The following is a 17626-nucleotide window of genomic DNA, read 5'->3' as shown; positions in this document are numbered from 1 at the left end:
TGTAATGACACGAATCTCATAACTCTTTAGCGATTTCTTGATCACCATTTAACTTTTAATCTTGCACCATCTGTATGATAAGAGATTCTAAACACTACAACGAAAAGACTGTTTTTCAAACAAACAAAAACACTACAACGAAAGACTAATCAACTTATAAACCGCACTTACATTTTTCAACTCGTAACAAAAAATCTTTCAACTTCAACAATAAGTATAAAAAAGAAGATAAAGTGTAAAGTGGTGGTAACTAAAGTCTTTGTTTGAGCAGTGTATTAGTTGTGTTGAAAAAAAAAGAGCAGTGTATTAGTGAAGTTTTGGCCGTTCCAAAACATAAACAGCGTCCCTATGCACTGGAGCTAACTATCTTCCCAAAGAACATCTATGAAACTTGCATCTCCTGATTTTCACTATGCTTAGGAAACGAACTTCTTCTTTCTCCTGCCAATTAAAAAAAACATGGATGAGTTTTGCCATGTGAATATTGTTTTCAATCTAAAGCAATAAAGAACGTATTCTTATTATGTTTTATATAGCCACTGAGAGCATGCGCATCGACGTATTTAGAAGGGGTCATGGGCTCGGTATCATATGGGCCAAAATTAAAAAAAAAAAGAAAAAAATTGATTTAAACGAGTGATCCGGTTCATGGGAGTGAACCCGTATGATACGGGTTCATGGTACGTGTCGACGCAAGAGTGGCCACGCGGTATCGCGTCGAAGCGGAGAAAAAAAGGGAATCGCGTGAGAGGAATCATTTTCTCTTCTCCTTTCGAAAACTAGGGTTTCTCTATCTCGGAGGCGATTTCTCGTGCGACGCCGACTGTGGGTGATTTAGTGGTTCTAATCGACGGCGCACTCTCTCCCCGACGAGCTAAGGTCAGTATCGATAACTTTCACGGTTTGATTTAACGGATTTGGGCTCCAAAGGGTTATCGGTGAATCTTAATCGATTTGGGGGTTTCGAGGGAGGGTTCAAAATTGATATGGGAGTTTAGATTTATTGTTTGAAGGAGCATATCGAACGTCTCAGTAAGCGTTTGGAGGAGGTTGAGATGGTGATCAAGTGGATGCCGGAGCTCACTAAACAAATTGAGAGACTGGAGGTAAAGCCACTGAGCAGGTGTGCAAGTTTGTGGGAAGTCATGAAGCCGCTTTGAAGGAGCAGGCTAGCGGAACAAACGAGAATGATGTCATGAAGGCTGCTCATGACATCTTCTTTAATGACTACCATTCGCGGTTCATACTGGAACATTGTTGGAGAGAGCTTAGGTTTGATCAAAAATGGAGATCACAGTCTGTGTCCAGAGAGGGTGCAAAGGAGAAAAGGAAGGAACCGGCGGAGGAGGTGGCTGCGGAGGAAGATGTTAGGCCACCTGGTATTAAGGCTAGCAAAGCATCCAAACGAAAGAAGCACGGGAATGAAGCAGCGTTTGATCAGATTGAGAGCATCTTAGCCGCGAAAAATCACATATCCAAACAGAAAATCCTAGACCGTCTGCTAGCAAAAAATGAAGATAAACTTTCGGCTCAAGAAGTGTGTCTAAAAAATAAACTAATCTCTGAAATGCTTTGATTTGGTGAGAAACGACTTTGTTAATTAATTTTTGAGTAGGTTATTGGTTAATGTGAACTTCTGTTGCTTAGTATATTGATTATGATAAATCTCCACCAAATGCTAACATTATGAATTGCTTTGTAGGTCACGGGTTGCAGGTGGATGCGTGTGGAGGTGGATGCTTGTAAGATAGTCTCGGTAATGTCAGGTCACGGGTTGATGCTTGTAGGTGTAGGTTTGATTCACGGGAGAGTATAGTATTTTGTCACATTCTACACTTGTTTTAGATTCATCGGATTTTAAGGGTATATGTACCCACATTTTCTCTTTTGTAACTCACGGGTGTATGTACCCGTGAAACTTGAATCTTTTGTATGTTAAAAACTAGTCTCTCTATATATATGAACTCTAGTTCAGTTAAAGTTCTGCATCAAAACTTCTCTCTCTAAATATATAAACTCTAGTTCAGTTAAATATCTGCACCACTGCCTTGTATTCATCACAACCACGATCACCACTACCCATTCACCACTGCCTTCTATTCATCACAACCACGATCACCACTAACCACGATTCTGCCAACTTCTACTTGTCATCAAACATTGAGGTTAGGTCTGAATCCTTCTTAATCGCATATAGGAACTGAAAATATTATAATTCTTGGTTTATAGCTAGTCTTTAATCCACATATCTAATAATATAATTCATTTTAGTATACATTACATTATCTAGTTAGCTTTAATTACATGAATAAAAGGCATGTGAGAGTATCAAGAATATATACTAATCTTGTTCTTTTAAATTGTAAAACCGTAATGAAGAAAAAAAATTTGTTAATATTTATAAAACCGTAATTTATAAAACTCTTATCAAGGAAAGAAAAATTATAAAACCCTAATCAAGGGAAAAAATTGGTCTTTTAAATTTTTAAAACCATAAAACAAGAAAATATAAAACCCTAAATCAAGAAAATAAAATTGTTTATATTTAATTTATAAAACTCTTATCAAGGAAAGAAAAATTATAAAACCCTAATCAAGGGAAAAAATTGGTCTTTTAAATTTATTAAACCGTAATCAAGAAAATAAAATTGTTAATATATACCCCCTTTTGGCTTATGTAGTAAGGAAAAGATCATCAAATTTCATCAACAATGTCTTCCTCATCATCAAGCGATGAAGCAGATAAAGCTTTTGATGAAATGGTCGACGAAGTGGTTGATAATTTCATAGACACAATAGTTGCCGGTCAAACCAACAAACCGAAGAGACGAGCTTATATCGAAAGAGACCGAGAACAAGGACACAATCAACTATGGAAAGACTATTTCATGGAAAATCCAACATACCCACCTGAAATGTTTAGGCGGCGTTTCCGAATGAACAAGCCATTGTTCCTTCGCATTGTCGATCGCCTAAGTAGTGAAGTTCCCTACTTTCAGCAAAGGAGAGATGCTGCCGGAAGGTACGGGCTATCTCCACTTCAAAAATGTACGGCAGCAATACGTATGCTCGCATATGGTCAATCGGGAGACTGAAATGACGAATATCTCCGACTTGGTGATAGTACATCACGTTTATGTTTGGACAATTTCACTGATGCGATAATACAATTGTTTGGATATGAGTATCTACGAAGCCCTACACCAGAAGATCTTCAACGATTACTAGATGTTGGAGAGGTCCGCGGGTTTCCAGGGATGATAGGCAGCATAGACTGTATGCATTGGGAGTGGAAAAACTGTCCAACGGCTTGGAAAGGTCAGTTCACACGGGGTTCAGGAAAGCCGACAATTGTCTTAGAAGCCGTGGCATCACAAGATCTTTGGATATGGCACGCATTTTTCGGCTTACCAGGTACACTCAACGATATCAATGTTCTCGATCGGTCACCGGTTTTTGATGACATCTTACATGGTCGAGCACCTAAAGTTAAGTTCAAGGTCAACAACCACACTTATCGTATGGCCTACTATCTTACTGACGGAATTTATCCAAACTGGTCAACATTTATCCAATCCATCCCACTTCCTCAAGGTCCTAAAGCCGAGAAATTTGCACAAAAGCAAGAATCCGCCAGAAAAGATGTCGAACGGGCTTTTGGAGTATTGCAGTCGAGGTTTGCAATTGTTAAAAACCCAGCTCTACAATGGGACAAGGAAAAGATAGGAAGGATAATGAGAACTTGTGTCATATTGCACAATATGATTGTAGAGAACGAACGACACGGATACGCTCAAATAAATACTTCTGAGTTCGAATCAGGAGAGTCAAGCAGAAGTTCAAAGGTGACAACCAGAGAAAGTATTCATGCCGGTGATATGTTAGCCATGCGCAGAGAAGTCCGAGATCAAGAGAAGCATGCTCGTTTGAAAGCTGATTTAATGGAAAATATTTGGCAAAAGTTTGGTGATGAAGATGAATAAACTTTGTTTGTTTTTCTATTTCTCAATTTATGTAATCTAATCTTTTAATGTATTGAATAAATAGTTTTCAAAAATTTAATAATATTTTAAATATTTTATTCTTGTTTTCTGGATAATTTGAATATTAAAAAAAATATATATATATTATTATTTTATTGTTATGAACTCATACTTCAGGTTCACCAATACAGAAAAAAACAATTACAAGTTCATAACTATTCATGGACCCACAAAAAAATATTAAAATAAACTTGTGAACTCCAAAGAGGGGTTCACCAATGCTCATGCTCTGAGTAAACTTCACAGGACCGGATGACCTGATTTAAGATTTAAGAGGCCATAAACTTTTTTAGGTTAATTTTAATTAATAAATACCATGTAACCCATACATAATACTTCTTTAAAATATAGGGGCTAATAATATATAGCTGTGCCTGGAACCGGCCCTAAACTTCAGAAAGGTGTTCTCTGTTATTACTTTCCTCAGGGCCATCAAAGTTGCCTTCCTTTGCATCACACATCTTTTTACTTTCCTCAGGGACATCAAAGTTGTCTTCCTTTGCATATCACACATCAAAGATATAGAAACCGTCAGAAAAAGCTGGATTCACACATCAAAGATGCGGCATAGCAGTAACAAACAAATTTGGAAGACCTGAAAACAATGTAGACAAAAGCCCGAAACCTTTTCAGTCTGCAAGAACCTTTTCAGTCCTGAAATCGTAACCGCCATCAAAGGTTCTAATATCGTCTTGCTCTCGAGAAACTACGCTTCTTCCAAATGGTGCCTTGACGAACTGGTTGAGATTATGAAGTGCAAACAAGAGTTAGATCAAACAGTGTTGCTCATTTTCTACGACGTTGAACCTTCTCACGTAAAGAAGCTTACCGGAGATTTTGGAAAAGTTTTCAGAGAGACTTGTAAGGGTAGAAGCAAAGAAGAAACTGAGAGATAGAAACACGCTCTGGAGGAGGTAGCTACAACTGTTGGTTACCATTCAATCAACTGGTTAATAACTTCTTCTTTTTCCTCTTTTATTATTATTAGTCTATAAAAAATTAGTATCTAAAAAAATGTTTCAAATTCTTTCTAAGGGATAATGAAGCGGCCATGATCGAAAAAATCGCTACTGATGTTTCAGCAGAGCTGCTAAATAATGCGCCATCAAGTAGTGTTATGGACGGTTATGTTGGTATGAGAGCTCATATGGCAAAGATGAAACAATTATTATGCCTAGACTCTAATGAAGTGAGGATGATAGGGATTTTGGGTCCTTCCGGAATTGGTAAGAGCACCATCCCCAGAGCTCTATTTGAAGAATACTCTCATAAGTTCCAGCTTTGTGTCTTCATGGAGAATATCAGAAGACGCTATCCAATACCTCGTCGAGATGTATACAGCGCGCAGCTGCAGCTACAATCAGAGATGTTATCTCAAATATTCAACCAGCAGGGCATCAATATTCGTCATTTGGATGTTTGATTAAAAGACAAAAAAAATGCTCGTAGTTCTTGATGATGTGGACCATGTGATGCAACTCGATGCACTGGCTAAAGAAGCTCGGTGGTTTGGTCCTGGAAGCCGGATTATCATGACGACCCACAAGATAAAAGAGTTTTGCAAAGACACAAGATTAACCATATACATGAGGTGGGTTTCCCATCTGACCGTAAGGCTCTTAAAATCTTCTGCACGTATGCTTTTGGTCAAAAGTCACCGTGTTATGGTTTTGAGAGCCTTTCTAGGAAAGTTACACAACTTGCCGGTAACCTCCCTCTAGGACTAGTGGTTATGGGATCTTATTTTCGAGGAATGACGTCGAGGCAGGAGTGCAAGGTTATGGAGTAGCGTTAACGGAGAAATCGAATGCGTTTTGAAGTTCAGTTACGATGCTTTATGTGATGAAGATAAAGATTTATTTATCTATATAGCATGTTTCTTCAACGACGAATGGTTTGAAAGAGTGGAAGAATTTCTAGCGGAGAAATTCTCTAACGTGAGATATGGTCTTCGCGTTTTAGCTGATAAATCTCTCATATCTATCGACCGTGGATTAAAGGATACGAGAATTATCTCCATGGATCAAGGAAATGACTCGTCTACGTAAACTTGTGATCAGTGGATGCACAAAGCTAGTTTCACTCCCGCAGCTTCCAGACTCCTTACGATGCCTAGAAGCAGAAAACCGTGAGGCTTAGAGAGGCTAGATTCTTCTATTTCTTCTTTACAACATGTTGTCAACTTTGGTAATTGCTTCAAACTGAATCAAGAAGCAAGAGAACTGATCATAAGGACTTGTAGATTTGCGGTCTTGCCTGGTGAACAAATTCCCATGTACTTTCTTTGGCAGGCTACCGGGAGTTCCCTGTTGATGAAAGGGAATGGAATGGATCATATACCGTTGATGGGTTGTGTATTGGTAGTTAACAAGGTTGGTGACAGGAGGAAGAAGGAGTTGGATGTATATTATTGCTTCAAGGATGGTACCACCAGTGTAAGGCATAGATCAGGGATTCACTCGCAACGTTTTCCAGTTTTAAACGAGCATCTCTACACGTTTGAGATCGAAGAAAAGGAGGTGTGTTGCGGAGAATCATCAGTCTTTGAGTTTGAAGTAAGAGATAAGAAATGGGAGGTTAGAGAATGCGGTCTAAATTTGGTTGCCAACTTTGATTTTAAAATTTGAAACAAAAAGTATTTCAACTTCAACAATAAGTATAAACAAGAAACAAGATAAAAAGTGTAGAGTGGTGGTACTGGTAACTAAAGTCTTTGTTTGAGCAGTGTATTAGTGAAGTTTTGGCCGTTCCAAAACATAACCAGCGTCTCTCTATGCACTGGAGCTAACTCTCTTCCCAGAGAGCATCTCTGAGACTTGCATCTACTGATTTTCACTATGCTTAGAAATCGAACTTCTTTCTCCTGCCAATCCAAAAAAGAAAACAAACCGACGAGTCTTGCCATGTGAATATTGTTTTCAATCTAAAGCTATAAAGAAAATATTATCATTATTGTCAGCATGATCGTATTTGAGATTTAAGAGGCTATAAACATTTTTAGGTTAATATTAATAAAAAAAATTCATACGAACTATGTATAATACACCACCTTCAAAATATAGGGTTGTGTCTAGAACTTGTCAGAAAGGTAATCTATGTTATTACTTACCTCTGGGACATCAAACTTGCCTTCCTTTGCATCACACATGTCCAGAGATACAAGCCGAAGCATTGGAAACTGCTCATTGTTGAGATGAGTTAAGCAACAACAGACATAACTCTCTTTATGTGATAAAACATGGAATGTGTGAAATATATATATATACCTTCAAAGAAGCATCAAGAAGGAAGTTTTTCTGTATCCCAGAGCCCTGAATTAATAACATATAAAAACCCTCAGTAAGAAAGCTCAACACAAAGAGCATAGAACTAAAAAGAGTGTGGAAATATGATATCAAAGAGAAGACTCACATTGTGGCGAAGCAAAAGATCTTCAAGAGCAATGCACCCATAGAGAGAAGCAACACCATTCTCTGTTATTCTCCCACATTCCTATAACCCCAAACATGGTTAAATATATTTGTGAATAAACTATACCTTAACATGGAGAAAAGATTTGAAGATGACCTTAAATAATCTTAAAGAGTACTACTAACAAACCTCAAGATGAAGAGATATCATTCCAGGCCATCCAGATGAGATGATTGGTTGAGAATCTGATTAATAAAACATCCAAAAAGGTGAAAAAACTAAGAAGTGGCATTGGGTTATGAGGTTAGGTGATTGGTTTCCTCTGTACCTGAGTTTAAGTGTAAACATCCTACCAGCTTAAGCTCAGTCAAGTTGGGACAGCTTTGCGTGAGAACAAACAAATCTTCATTAGTCATCCAACGAGTTACCCTCTCAAGCCTTAGTTTCCTCAGGTTCGGTATAGAGAACTTAAAACTCTGAAGTGTTATGTCACCGAAACAATACGACAAAGCTAGCTCCTCTAGGTTCTTCAATGATGTCACTATACTCGTCAAGGCAGAGTCAGATATTTCCTGAAAGTAAAGGACAATAGACTCTAGCAAAGGACAAGCCGAAGGTAGAAGGTTTAAACCATCTTCACCTAAGGAAGCACCCAAACCCACACTTATAGCTCGTAGGGACGAAACCGCAGGTCTCATAGACACAAGAGAGAAGTAAGTAAACCCCCAACCAATCTCAAGCTCCTCTAGTCCACTCCCCTTGCTTAAACAGTTAAACATAGTCTCTGATTGTATCAGATTCTTACATCCCCTGGCTTTAAGGCTTTTTAGATTAGAGTTTTTGCTAATGACACAAGTAAGAACCATACTAGATATCTGTAAGAAAGCTTCAAGCATTAATGCATCACTTGAATGATGTTAAGTAAGATAATATTTTGTTAATAAATGAAACTGACCGTGGTATTTGAAATATCAAGTGCTTCTAAGGAAGAGCCAGAGAGTTCACATAGCACACTGTCTGAAACTTTTGTATCCCTTAAGCAAAGACTCTTCAGTTTCTTTGTCCGTGTTATCAAGTTTATAAGCGATGTCTCGCTAATTCCTGAGAACATAACACTAAGTTTATGTTATAAGCCATGAGATTTTACATTAAAGAGAGACTGAAATGGAAAAAAAAGACACACATACCTTCGCATTTACTCATGTGCAGCATCTGAAGATTGGATGCTAATGAATTGGTCACAGAAGTATCAGCGCATAGTGCCAAGACTGAGTTCTCCGAGAAAGAGGTGTAGCAAACTATGAGAGAGTGTAAGCTTTTACACCTCTCTATAACATAAGCTATACATGCATCTGAGAGTAGTGCACACCCTTTTATGTTCAGGTAACATAATGAACCACATGACCTAGAGATGCTCCTTAGATCCTTATCTGTTACAATGAGGGCATCAGCTACTTTAATATACATCTGAACTGCCTTTTAGTTTATTAACAGTACCAAGAAGAAGACTAACCATATAAATCACTTCTACCCTCCAGAGTTAGTCTTGTGATACTCGAGAGAGAACGATGAACTTGGCCAGAATCAAAGATATGACTTCCATATGTTAAGGAGATGATGGGAGGAGTCTGAGCTAAACCTGGACTTGTGTAAAACACAGATGCTTGACACGGTATTATAGGAACGATATCAACTGTTAAATCGACTTCAGTAAGCTTGTGAAAGTTCTGGAGAAGTTCAAGCATAGTGGACACCTTGATGTTTAAGAGGTAAGCAGCTCTCAGTTTTCTCAACGATGGGAATGACTTGGAGATGCACTTGATCGTGACTATATAATCAAGCTTCTGGCACTTGGAGATATCAACCTCTTGCACCGTTTCAAAAGATGAGATTGGTAGAGTTGTCTGAGATGACTGTTCTTGGTTTCTTGCGTCGTCCTCAGGGTTCTTTAAGAAGCTTTTTAAACTCTTTCTCCACATGGGGTTTGTAAAATATGTTTCAGGAAGTACTGAGAGTAGCAGAATGGCTTCGTTTAACTGCGTGCATCCTGAGAGATCCAGTTTCTGATTCAGGGAACAAAGGCATCATTAGACATAACCATGGCCGGTCCTGAGACCTATATATAGACCCCAAATTTGTAAAAAAAAATTACATAAATTTTTATAAATTGTTTATAGCCCCAAAATCTCAGGACCGGCTCTGCCGGAACAAAGCCTTTGAGGACTCAGCAACTAGTACAAATGAATCAGAGACATCCAGTGTCTATATTATATGAACATATAAGACAGAGACTTTGTTTAAGATAGATATACCTCTGTGTATTGAGTCAACCGAACTCTAAGATCAGTAGGAGGTCCATCTCTTAGACTATCAACCAAACATTTGGATGACATTTTGGTTAGTTTAGTAACCAGTTCAATGCTATGATCAGCAAACGTTGAGAAACCATATGACTTTCTTCTTTCTGAAACAAAGGAACAAACTTAACTACATAACTTTCTGCTATATCTCCAAGTATCAATCACATACATTACCTGCAATAAACCACAGCGGCAAAAGACTAAACCGGACCTGCAATATAACACATCAGAAAACAAAAAATGCTAAAGTCAGAACCACAGTTCCATGAAAGCTAAACATGAATGGAATGAGCAAAACCAGAAACTACAAAGATGAAGTGCTTAGAAAATTTATATTACATTATAGATACATGTTTTTGTATGGTCTAATTCATCTCTGCATAGCTAACAGAACTAAGCTTTACCTGTTCCATCAAGTTGACTATGTTATCCTTACTAGTCTCTGACAAGTCAAACAGTCTTTTGTTGGCATCAAGCCAAACAAGAAGTGCATCGGCAAGATGCATCTCACTGTCAGAGTTTGGTCAAAAAGGTGAGAATCTAACGTATGTTTTGCATTGGTATAATAATATAGACAACGTGCACAAGCCTACCTGTCTACAGTCAGGTGAGGATGTCTTATGCAGCACATCAACAACTCATATGGAACATTTCCAAAATACTCATCAGATTTTACCAGCATCTGCACAAGACATAAGGATCAGATTATTAGCTGTCAGAGGCTACACTATATGAATAATTTAGATCGTTCAAACAAAAAGGATGAACAAGCTAAACAAAAGCAAAAACTGTATTCTCTTTAACTTCACAACACCAATATGATTTATAAATACAGATAGAAAATTTTGTTTTCTACATAATTAAACATGTTTTTGTGATGAATTAGTCAGTAAATAACAACAGTAGATGCCAGCATTTTCTTATCATATATCATTGAGATGCTAAAGATGCATCTCAATTTTAGAGTTGTAGATACATACGAGATTCTTTGCAAGATATGCTCCACAGAGATCTGGCACAAAGTCTACATCTGTAAGTATCAAACTTAATATGTTAGAGATATAATAATAATGTCAATAATCATTAGCTTTGTACTTGGAAGGTCGCCAGAAACATTCCACATCAAATGAATCATGATTCAGAGAAACTAACTTAATATAACAAGTGTTAAACTCAAGATTCTAACCACGCTCGAGACCGAAACTCCACATCTGAACAAGGTCAGGCAATTCTAGCATTGGTGATGCAGAGTCATTCGATGATGCCAACAGTAAAAGCCACCTCTTGCATTTAGATAGAAGCCTCTCCACACCAAAATAGAGTGCAGCCTATATTGGCCATTCACAGTTAAGCTTAAACTCTACAAAACATGTAAAAAAAAAAAAGAGAAAGAAAGAAGAAGAGAGCAGAGGATTGATATAGAAAGAGAGCTTACATCGAAAAGAGGTAAGAAACTAGTGGATGTAACATCAAGGGCGCAATCATATATACACCTCATAAGATTCAAGAAAGTCTCTAAGTTCCATTCTATAGAGACATGATCATGACCTGATTCACTATTACAAAATCCAAGTTACACAACACGAGGTACAAACAATAACATAACATACAGAGCAAAGAGAAGATTCTAACCTGAAGCTTCCGCTAAGAAGGCCATGGAAGTAAGATGATTCTTGAACGAGCCTGGCATATAGAAACATAAACCAAGAATCACTACAACTTGTTACTACTACAAAACACGAGATGTTGTATATGACGTGTATGAAACTAGACATGCCTAGTTCGATGAGCTCGAATTTTAACTCTTCTGTAGCAGAGTATCTCTGACAAGTCCCAGGATGAAACATCCAAAGCTGAGATCGAAATCACTTGACATGGAGAAGAAGATGAGTCTTCTTCTTCTTGAGGTTGATTATTATCAACGACAAGGATCACGAAGTCATCGTGTAAGCTTCTTAGCTGCGCCATTGATTCTTCAGAGAGAGAGAGAGAGAGAGAGAGATGAGAGAGAGATCGGCGGCCAGTTAAAACAAGAGTTCGTTTACTATGGAGTGAGATAATTTTTAACAGTCACTCTCAATTACAGACCGATCCACAAACCAAACCGGACTTAACTTAAATCTTTTAATTTTTAATAACCGGGATAAACCGGTCTCCGACACGAGTCATTTCCACCTGCAAATATGTTTTGGATACTGATTCTATTTCAAAAATGTCATTATAAAATTTACAAAATAATTATATCCTTTTAATCAATAGTTTCTGAACTAAAAAGAAAATTATTTACAAATCAAAATATTTTATAATTTAATACTAAACTTAAAATTAGTATAAATTGCATTGAAATGTTAAAATAATAACATGCTTTATATAACAAAAAAAAATTGTAAAAATATCACTTCTGTGAAACGAGAGTAACAATCACTGATTAACAAAAAAAAACTAGTCACACACTAACAAAAAGACAAGCCACAACCTTTTCTATATTGGCTTCAGCATCAAAAAATCATTAGTAGCAAGAACCACCATGTAGTACCAAAAAAAAAGAAAGCAAAACTTGATGTTTCTTGAATCAACAAGACTCCTCCCATGCGCTTGCAAGCTTTGCGGATAAACTCAGTTTCTTGCAACGCACTTTCATCTCCTCGTCAAGCAATTCCTTCAACTCGTCAGCTAGCTCTTTTCTTCTTGGACCTCTAAGGTTTTTCAAATTCTGAAGCAGGACCTTCTGTTGATATTTACCTATGCTTTGAAAGAATGTCGTCTCCTCAAGTGCATCCTTCAGAGCACAATACTCATCCACACTATCTTCCTCACTCTTATCTTTATCAGTTAGTGCATCCTTCGTAGCACAAAACTCATCCACACCATCTTCCTCATTATTGTCTTTATCAGTTAGTGCATCCTTCATGGCAACAAACTCTTCCTCACTCTTCTCTTTCTCTCCTTTATCAGTCTCTATACTTACGTTACTCAACGGTCCATCCTCCGCGCAAGGAACAGCCTTATCCAAAATAAGAATCAACGCATTAATTAATATCAGATTTTTTAGATGATGTTTTGTGATAAGTAATAAGGAGATTGGGAGAACAGAACTAACCATCTCTACTTCTTCAGGGTCCATATTCTCGTTAACTAGTTCATGCTCCACACAAGGTACATCCTGTTTCACAATAAGAATCCAAGATCAGTACACATTGTTAACATCACGTTTTACATAACGGTTTGAGATGGTAATGAGGAGCTTGGAAAGAAAAAAAAAGAAAGTCTCAGTACCTTTTCTTGGCCAAGGTCCATATTCTCATTTACTCGTTCACGCTCCACACAAGGCGCATCCTTATCCAAATCAAGAACCTGAACAGCATTAGACATAGTACTTAGAGATGGTAATAATGAGCTTGGTAGAAACAGAACAAACACTCACTACCTTTCCTTGGTCCACATTCTCATCGACCCGTTCATCCTCCACACAAGGTAGATCCTTATTTTTAAACAATAACTTAAGATCAGTTGACAGTTACACGTTACTAATATACAATTCTGAAATGTTTTCAAATGGTAATGTGGAGCTTGATGGAACGGTACTCACTACCTTTGCTTGGTCCATATTCTCATCAACCGGCTCATGCTCTACACAAGGCACATCCTTATTTAAAACAAGAACTTACCATCAGTCATTGCTAATATAACATTCATTAACATTTAGAAATGGTAATGTGGAGCTAAGTGGAACAGAAAAAACACTCAGTACCTTTGCTTGTTCCATATTCTCATCAACCCGTTCATGCTCCACCAAAGACGCATCCTTATTTAAAACAAGAACTTAAGATCAATTACGCATTACTAACATAAAATTTCTATAACGTTTTGAAATGGTAATGTGGAGCTTGATGGAACAGAACAAACGGTACTCACTACCTTTGCCTGCTCTATATTCTCATCAACACGTTCATGCTCCACGCAAGGTACGTCCTTATTCAAAACAAGAACTTAAGATCAGTACTAATATGAAATTCTATAATGTCTTTTACAGAACAAATGGTACTCACTACCATACCTTAGCTTGGTCCATATTACTCTCACTAACTTTTTCATGCTCCACACAAGGTGCATCCTTATTCAAAACAAGAATTCAAGATTATTAATATAAAATTTTACAACAATGTTTAGAGATGGCAATAAAGAGACACTCACCACCTTCCCTTGGTCCACATTCTCATCAGAAGCACACTCTGTTTCATTCGTTGAATCCCAAATGATCACTGACAACTTGAAGATGATATCGTCTTCAGTATCAGTAAACGAAGGCCCTTCCTCATCGTCACACCTCGCCTTGTTACCCAAAAACCTCTTGTTCAAGTTCCTAATCTTATCAGTAAGCTGCTTCTTAGAGAAGTCCGCTTCTATAAAATCTTTAACGTATCCGTAGAACGCATCCCAGTCAGATCTATGACTCAGCTTCGTTTCCTTCTCGTAATCTACAATACTCTGTTTTTTTTCAAGAAAACAGAGTGTGAGTGTTAAAAAAAAACAGAGTAAATGAAAACAGAGAGAGAGAGAGGGTTTCTCACAAACCCCGAGGATGATGAGCTCGTCGTCTTTAGTCCAGGCCATCTTGTTGTTAGAGGGAGAAGACACTGGCGTTGTCTTGGGTTGTTTTCTCCTCCGGAGCATCGACTCCACGCCGGAGACGTTGTCGTCATGGATGATCCTCCTGAGGGGAGACGAAGAGATGGGTTTGTCATTGGAGTCAGTGGAGTGTTCACGAGTTCGTTTTCCAAGAACCATTTGATTCCGGTGAATCAAAGATCGGAACTTGGGGGTAACGAGAAAACCCTAATTTTGATTCAATTGAGATTGAGAAGAAGAAACGAGTCTCTGTATTAGACGTAAATGACTAAAATGCCCCTTTTCCTCACTCAGAAGTCAGAATGATATGACTCAGATTATTACAGTATATGGGGAATTAGTAAATTTTGACCCAAAAAAAATAGTAAATTTGACTGGAGGCATTTAGTGATATTTATGTTTAATCATAACGGAATTTTGGTAATTTTGTAATGCTGATTTCAGAAAGATTTCATATAGAGGCTAATTTGTTTTGGTCTTAAATATATAGGCTAATTGTATGTTCAATTTAGAACGATATGAGTCGACTCAAAATATATGGGCAAATAATAAATTTGACAGTATGCATTTGATGATATTTATGTTAATTACAACAGATTTGTGTTAGACTTTTTTTTTTGGTAAACAGACTTGTGTTTACTTTATATTTATTTCAGTTCATATCATTTTTTTAGATTAATTCAGAAATTAGAAATATATAACCCTTTTATAGAACAAGTCAGAACACTTTTTTTTTTAAAGTCAGAACACTTTTAACATAGGTACTTAACTTTCATAAGATGGGCACATAATAACCATTATTGAAACTAAAGTTAAAACATCTAACTAATCACTCCAGAAAAATATGTTTTCTTGTCCTTGTTTACAAGATGTTGGTGCCAACTTTGGTAATTGCTTCAAACTGAAACGAGAAGCAAGAGAACTGATCATAAGGAGTTGTAGATTTGCGGTCTTGCCTGGTGAACAAATCCCCATGTACTTTCTTTGGCAGGCCACCGGAAGTTCCCTGTCGACGAAATGGAGCGGCGCGGATGATCCTATGCTATTGATGGGTTGTGTATTGGTAGTTAATAAGGTGGGTGACAGGAGGAAGGAGGAGTTGGATATTTATCATTGCGTCAAGGATGGTACCACCAGTGTAAGAAGGCATAGATCAGGAATACACTCGCAGCGTTTCCCAGTTTTAAACGAGCATCTCTACACGTTCGAGATCGAAGAAAATGTGAGTTGCGGGGATTCATCAGTGTTTGAGTTTGAAGTAAGAGATAAGAAACGGGAGGTTAGAGAATGCGGTCTAAATTTGGTTATCCAACTTTGATTTTTAAATTTGAAAAACAAAATCTTTCAACTTCAACAATATGTATAAACAAGAAACAAGATGAAGTGTTAGCAGTGGTGTTAACTAAAGTATTAGTGAAGTTTTGGCCGTTCCAAAACATAACCAGCGTCTCTCTATGCACTAGAACTAACTCCCTTCCCAGTCCCAGAGCGCATCTTTGTGACTTTCATCAACTGATCTTCACTATGCTTAGAAAACGAACATCTTCTTTCTCCTGCCAGTCCAAAAAATAAAACACATCGACGAGTCTTGCCATGTGAATATTGTTTTCAATCTAAAGCTACAAAGAGTGTATTCTTATGATGTTCTCTAGCAAGTAGCAACTGAGTAAACTTCAACAATGTGTGTTCTCTGTTATAACTTACCTCTGGGACATCAAAGTTACTCACTTATCATTCAAACTCTAATGATCAGAACTACCTGAAAGTAAAGCACAATAGACGCTAGCAAAGGACAAGCTGAAGGTAGAAGCGAAAAACCATCTCCACCTAAAGAAGCACCCAAACCCACACTTATAGCTCGTAGGGATGAGACTGAAGGTCTCAAAGACACAAGAGAGAAGTAAGTAAACCCCCAACCAATCTCAAGCCCTTGCAATCCACAAAAAAAAATACAAATAAAGCTTAGTGGATAGCCATGGGCATTCGGGTATTCGGTTCGGTTTCGGATAGGAACCATTCGGTCCCGGATATATCGGATAAATCATTTTTGTATCCAATAGGTACTTATGAAATTTTGGTTTAGTTTCGGTTCGGTTTTGGTTCAGTTTTGGTTTGGTTTCGGGTATCCGTTTAATATATGAACAAATATATATAAAATATATTAGTTAACATGATAATCTAAATAGTCTAATGGTTACTTTCATAAATAAATATTTACTGTATTTATATATAGAAATACCATATATATGTATAATATTAGAGAGTACATAAAATATAATGTGGTCGGGTGGTAACAAGTTGTATTCTTTTGGTCCAACATGGGTTTGATGATATTTTACCTTATATTAAAAAGCTGAATTTTTTTTTTTAGATATTCGGGTACCCGTTCAATTTCGGTTCGGTTCAGTTATTCGGATATAGAAATATAGGAACCATTCGGGTATTTGAGGGCTTCGGTCCAGTTTTGGTTTGGTTCCAGTTCGGTTTTTTGGTTCTGATTTTTTTTGTCCACGGCTAGATCGAATATTTCAACTTTTTAAATTGCTTCCAAATATGCATATCCTCTTTTAAAAAAAAAAATCATAATAATTGCTTTGAGGCTTCTAATTTCTTTGTTTGGATACAACCATTTTTCCAATTTTAGAAGCATGTGTTATCCCAGCTCCAGGAAATGACTAAAACAATTTTAATTTTGATAATTACAAAAAAAACATGGAAATTTTAGGAGAATAGATAATTTAGAGATGCAAACAAAATTTATCCGTGCAACTGCTAAATTCGAGTTTATTTAATTTCGGCAGAATTTTATTCAGCTCCAACGTGGATATATCGGTTTCGTTATATCTGTTCTCGGGTTAAATTACTAACAACATGAATAATATATCTTTTAAAAAGATTTGAGGTTTCTGTTACCTTTGGTCCTTTGAAAACTTTCCCGCCATCTCATTGGTGCATATATATTTTACCCAAACCGATAAGGAAAAGGAACCGCAGTGACTCCCGTTACAAGCTTAAAACTAAAACATGCGTGTCGTTTTCTTTCTACTCTCCATACTAAAAACCTCGCTGACCGACGCGTTATTTAAAAAATGTGTGAGCGAACTGCGCAACGTTTTTATGGAAATGGTGACGAATCTATGCTACTATAAAATTAGCTTGCAACGGCCTGTTTCTTGTACGTTC

General features: G+C 37.2%; 2 protein-coding genes across 10 annotated transcripts; both read right to left on the bottom strand.

The window, feature by feature from the left end:
- Positions 1–348: 348 nt before the first annotated feature.
- Positions 349–11827, bottom strand: LOC106391469 (BTB/POZ domain-containing protein FBL11). Of its 3 annotated transcripts, none has more exons than XM_048778524.1 (18): positions 11592–11827; positions 11447–11497; positions 11250–11370; positions 11001–11142; positions 10795–10844; positions 10408–10496; positions 10219–10324; positions 9989–10025; positions 9767–9918; positions 8968–9517; positions 8642–8884; positions 8410–8555; positions 7783–8329; positions 7644–7699; positions 7455–7535; positions 7310–7354; positions 7153–7221; positions 349–441 (listed from the first exon to the last, which is right to left on the bottom strand). In XM_048778524.1, the coding sequence occupies exons 1-18, from the start codon at positions 11780–11782 to the stop codon at positions 364–366; spliced, it is 2754 nt and encodes a 917-aa protein (XP_048634481.1). In that variant the 5' UTR covers positions 11783–11827; the 3' UTR covers positions 349–363. The 3 variants fall into 3 exon arrangements, with proteins under 3 accessions (XP_048634481.1, XP_048634482.1, XP_013687575.2); XM_048778525.1 differs by lacking the exon at positions 349–441 and adding an exon at positions 6629–6906 and having other exon boundaries at positions 7783–8026; XM_013832121.3 differs by lacking the exon at positions 349–441 and adding an exon at positions 6629–6906 and having other exon boundaries at positions 11592–11826.
- Positions 11828–12162: 335 nt separating this feature from the next.
- LOC106447336 (GLABROUS1 enhancer-binding protein-like 3) lies at positions 12163–14847 on the bottom strand. 7 transcript variants are annotated; one of them, XM_048778521.1, is made up of 10 exons: positions 14386–14847; positions 14009–14302; positions 13872–13928; positions 13730–13786; positions 13566–13619; positions 13404–13460; positions 13242–13295; positions 13091–13168; positions 12915–12977; positions 12163–12818 (listed from the first exon to the last, which is right to left on the bottom strand). In XM_048778521.1, exons 1-10 carry the CDS (start codon positions 14557–14559, stop codon positions 12387–12389), a joined length of 1320 nt encoding a protein of 439 aa, XP_048634478.1. In that variant the 5' UTR covers positions 14560–14847; the 3' UTR covers positions 12163–12386. The 7 variants fall into 7 exon arrangements, with proteins under 7 accessions (XP_048634478.1, XP_048634474.1, XP_048634476.1 ...); XM_048778517.1 differs by having other exon boundaries at positions 14390–14826; XM_048778519.1 differs by having other exon boundaries at positions 13407–13460; positions 14390–14822.
- Between the last annotated feature and the right edge of the window lie 2779 nt (positions 14848–17626).

This window comes from Brassica napus, chromosome A4 (assembly GCF_020379485.1).
Source record: "Brassica napus cultivar Da-Ae chromosome A4, Da-Ae, whole genome shotgun sequence".
NCBI classification, from domain to species: Eukaryota; Viridiplantae; Streptophyta; class Magnoliopsida; order Brassicales; family Brassicaceae; genus Brassica; species Brassica napus.
This window is presented reverse-complemented; position numbering and strand designations above follow the sequence as displayed.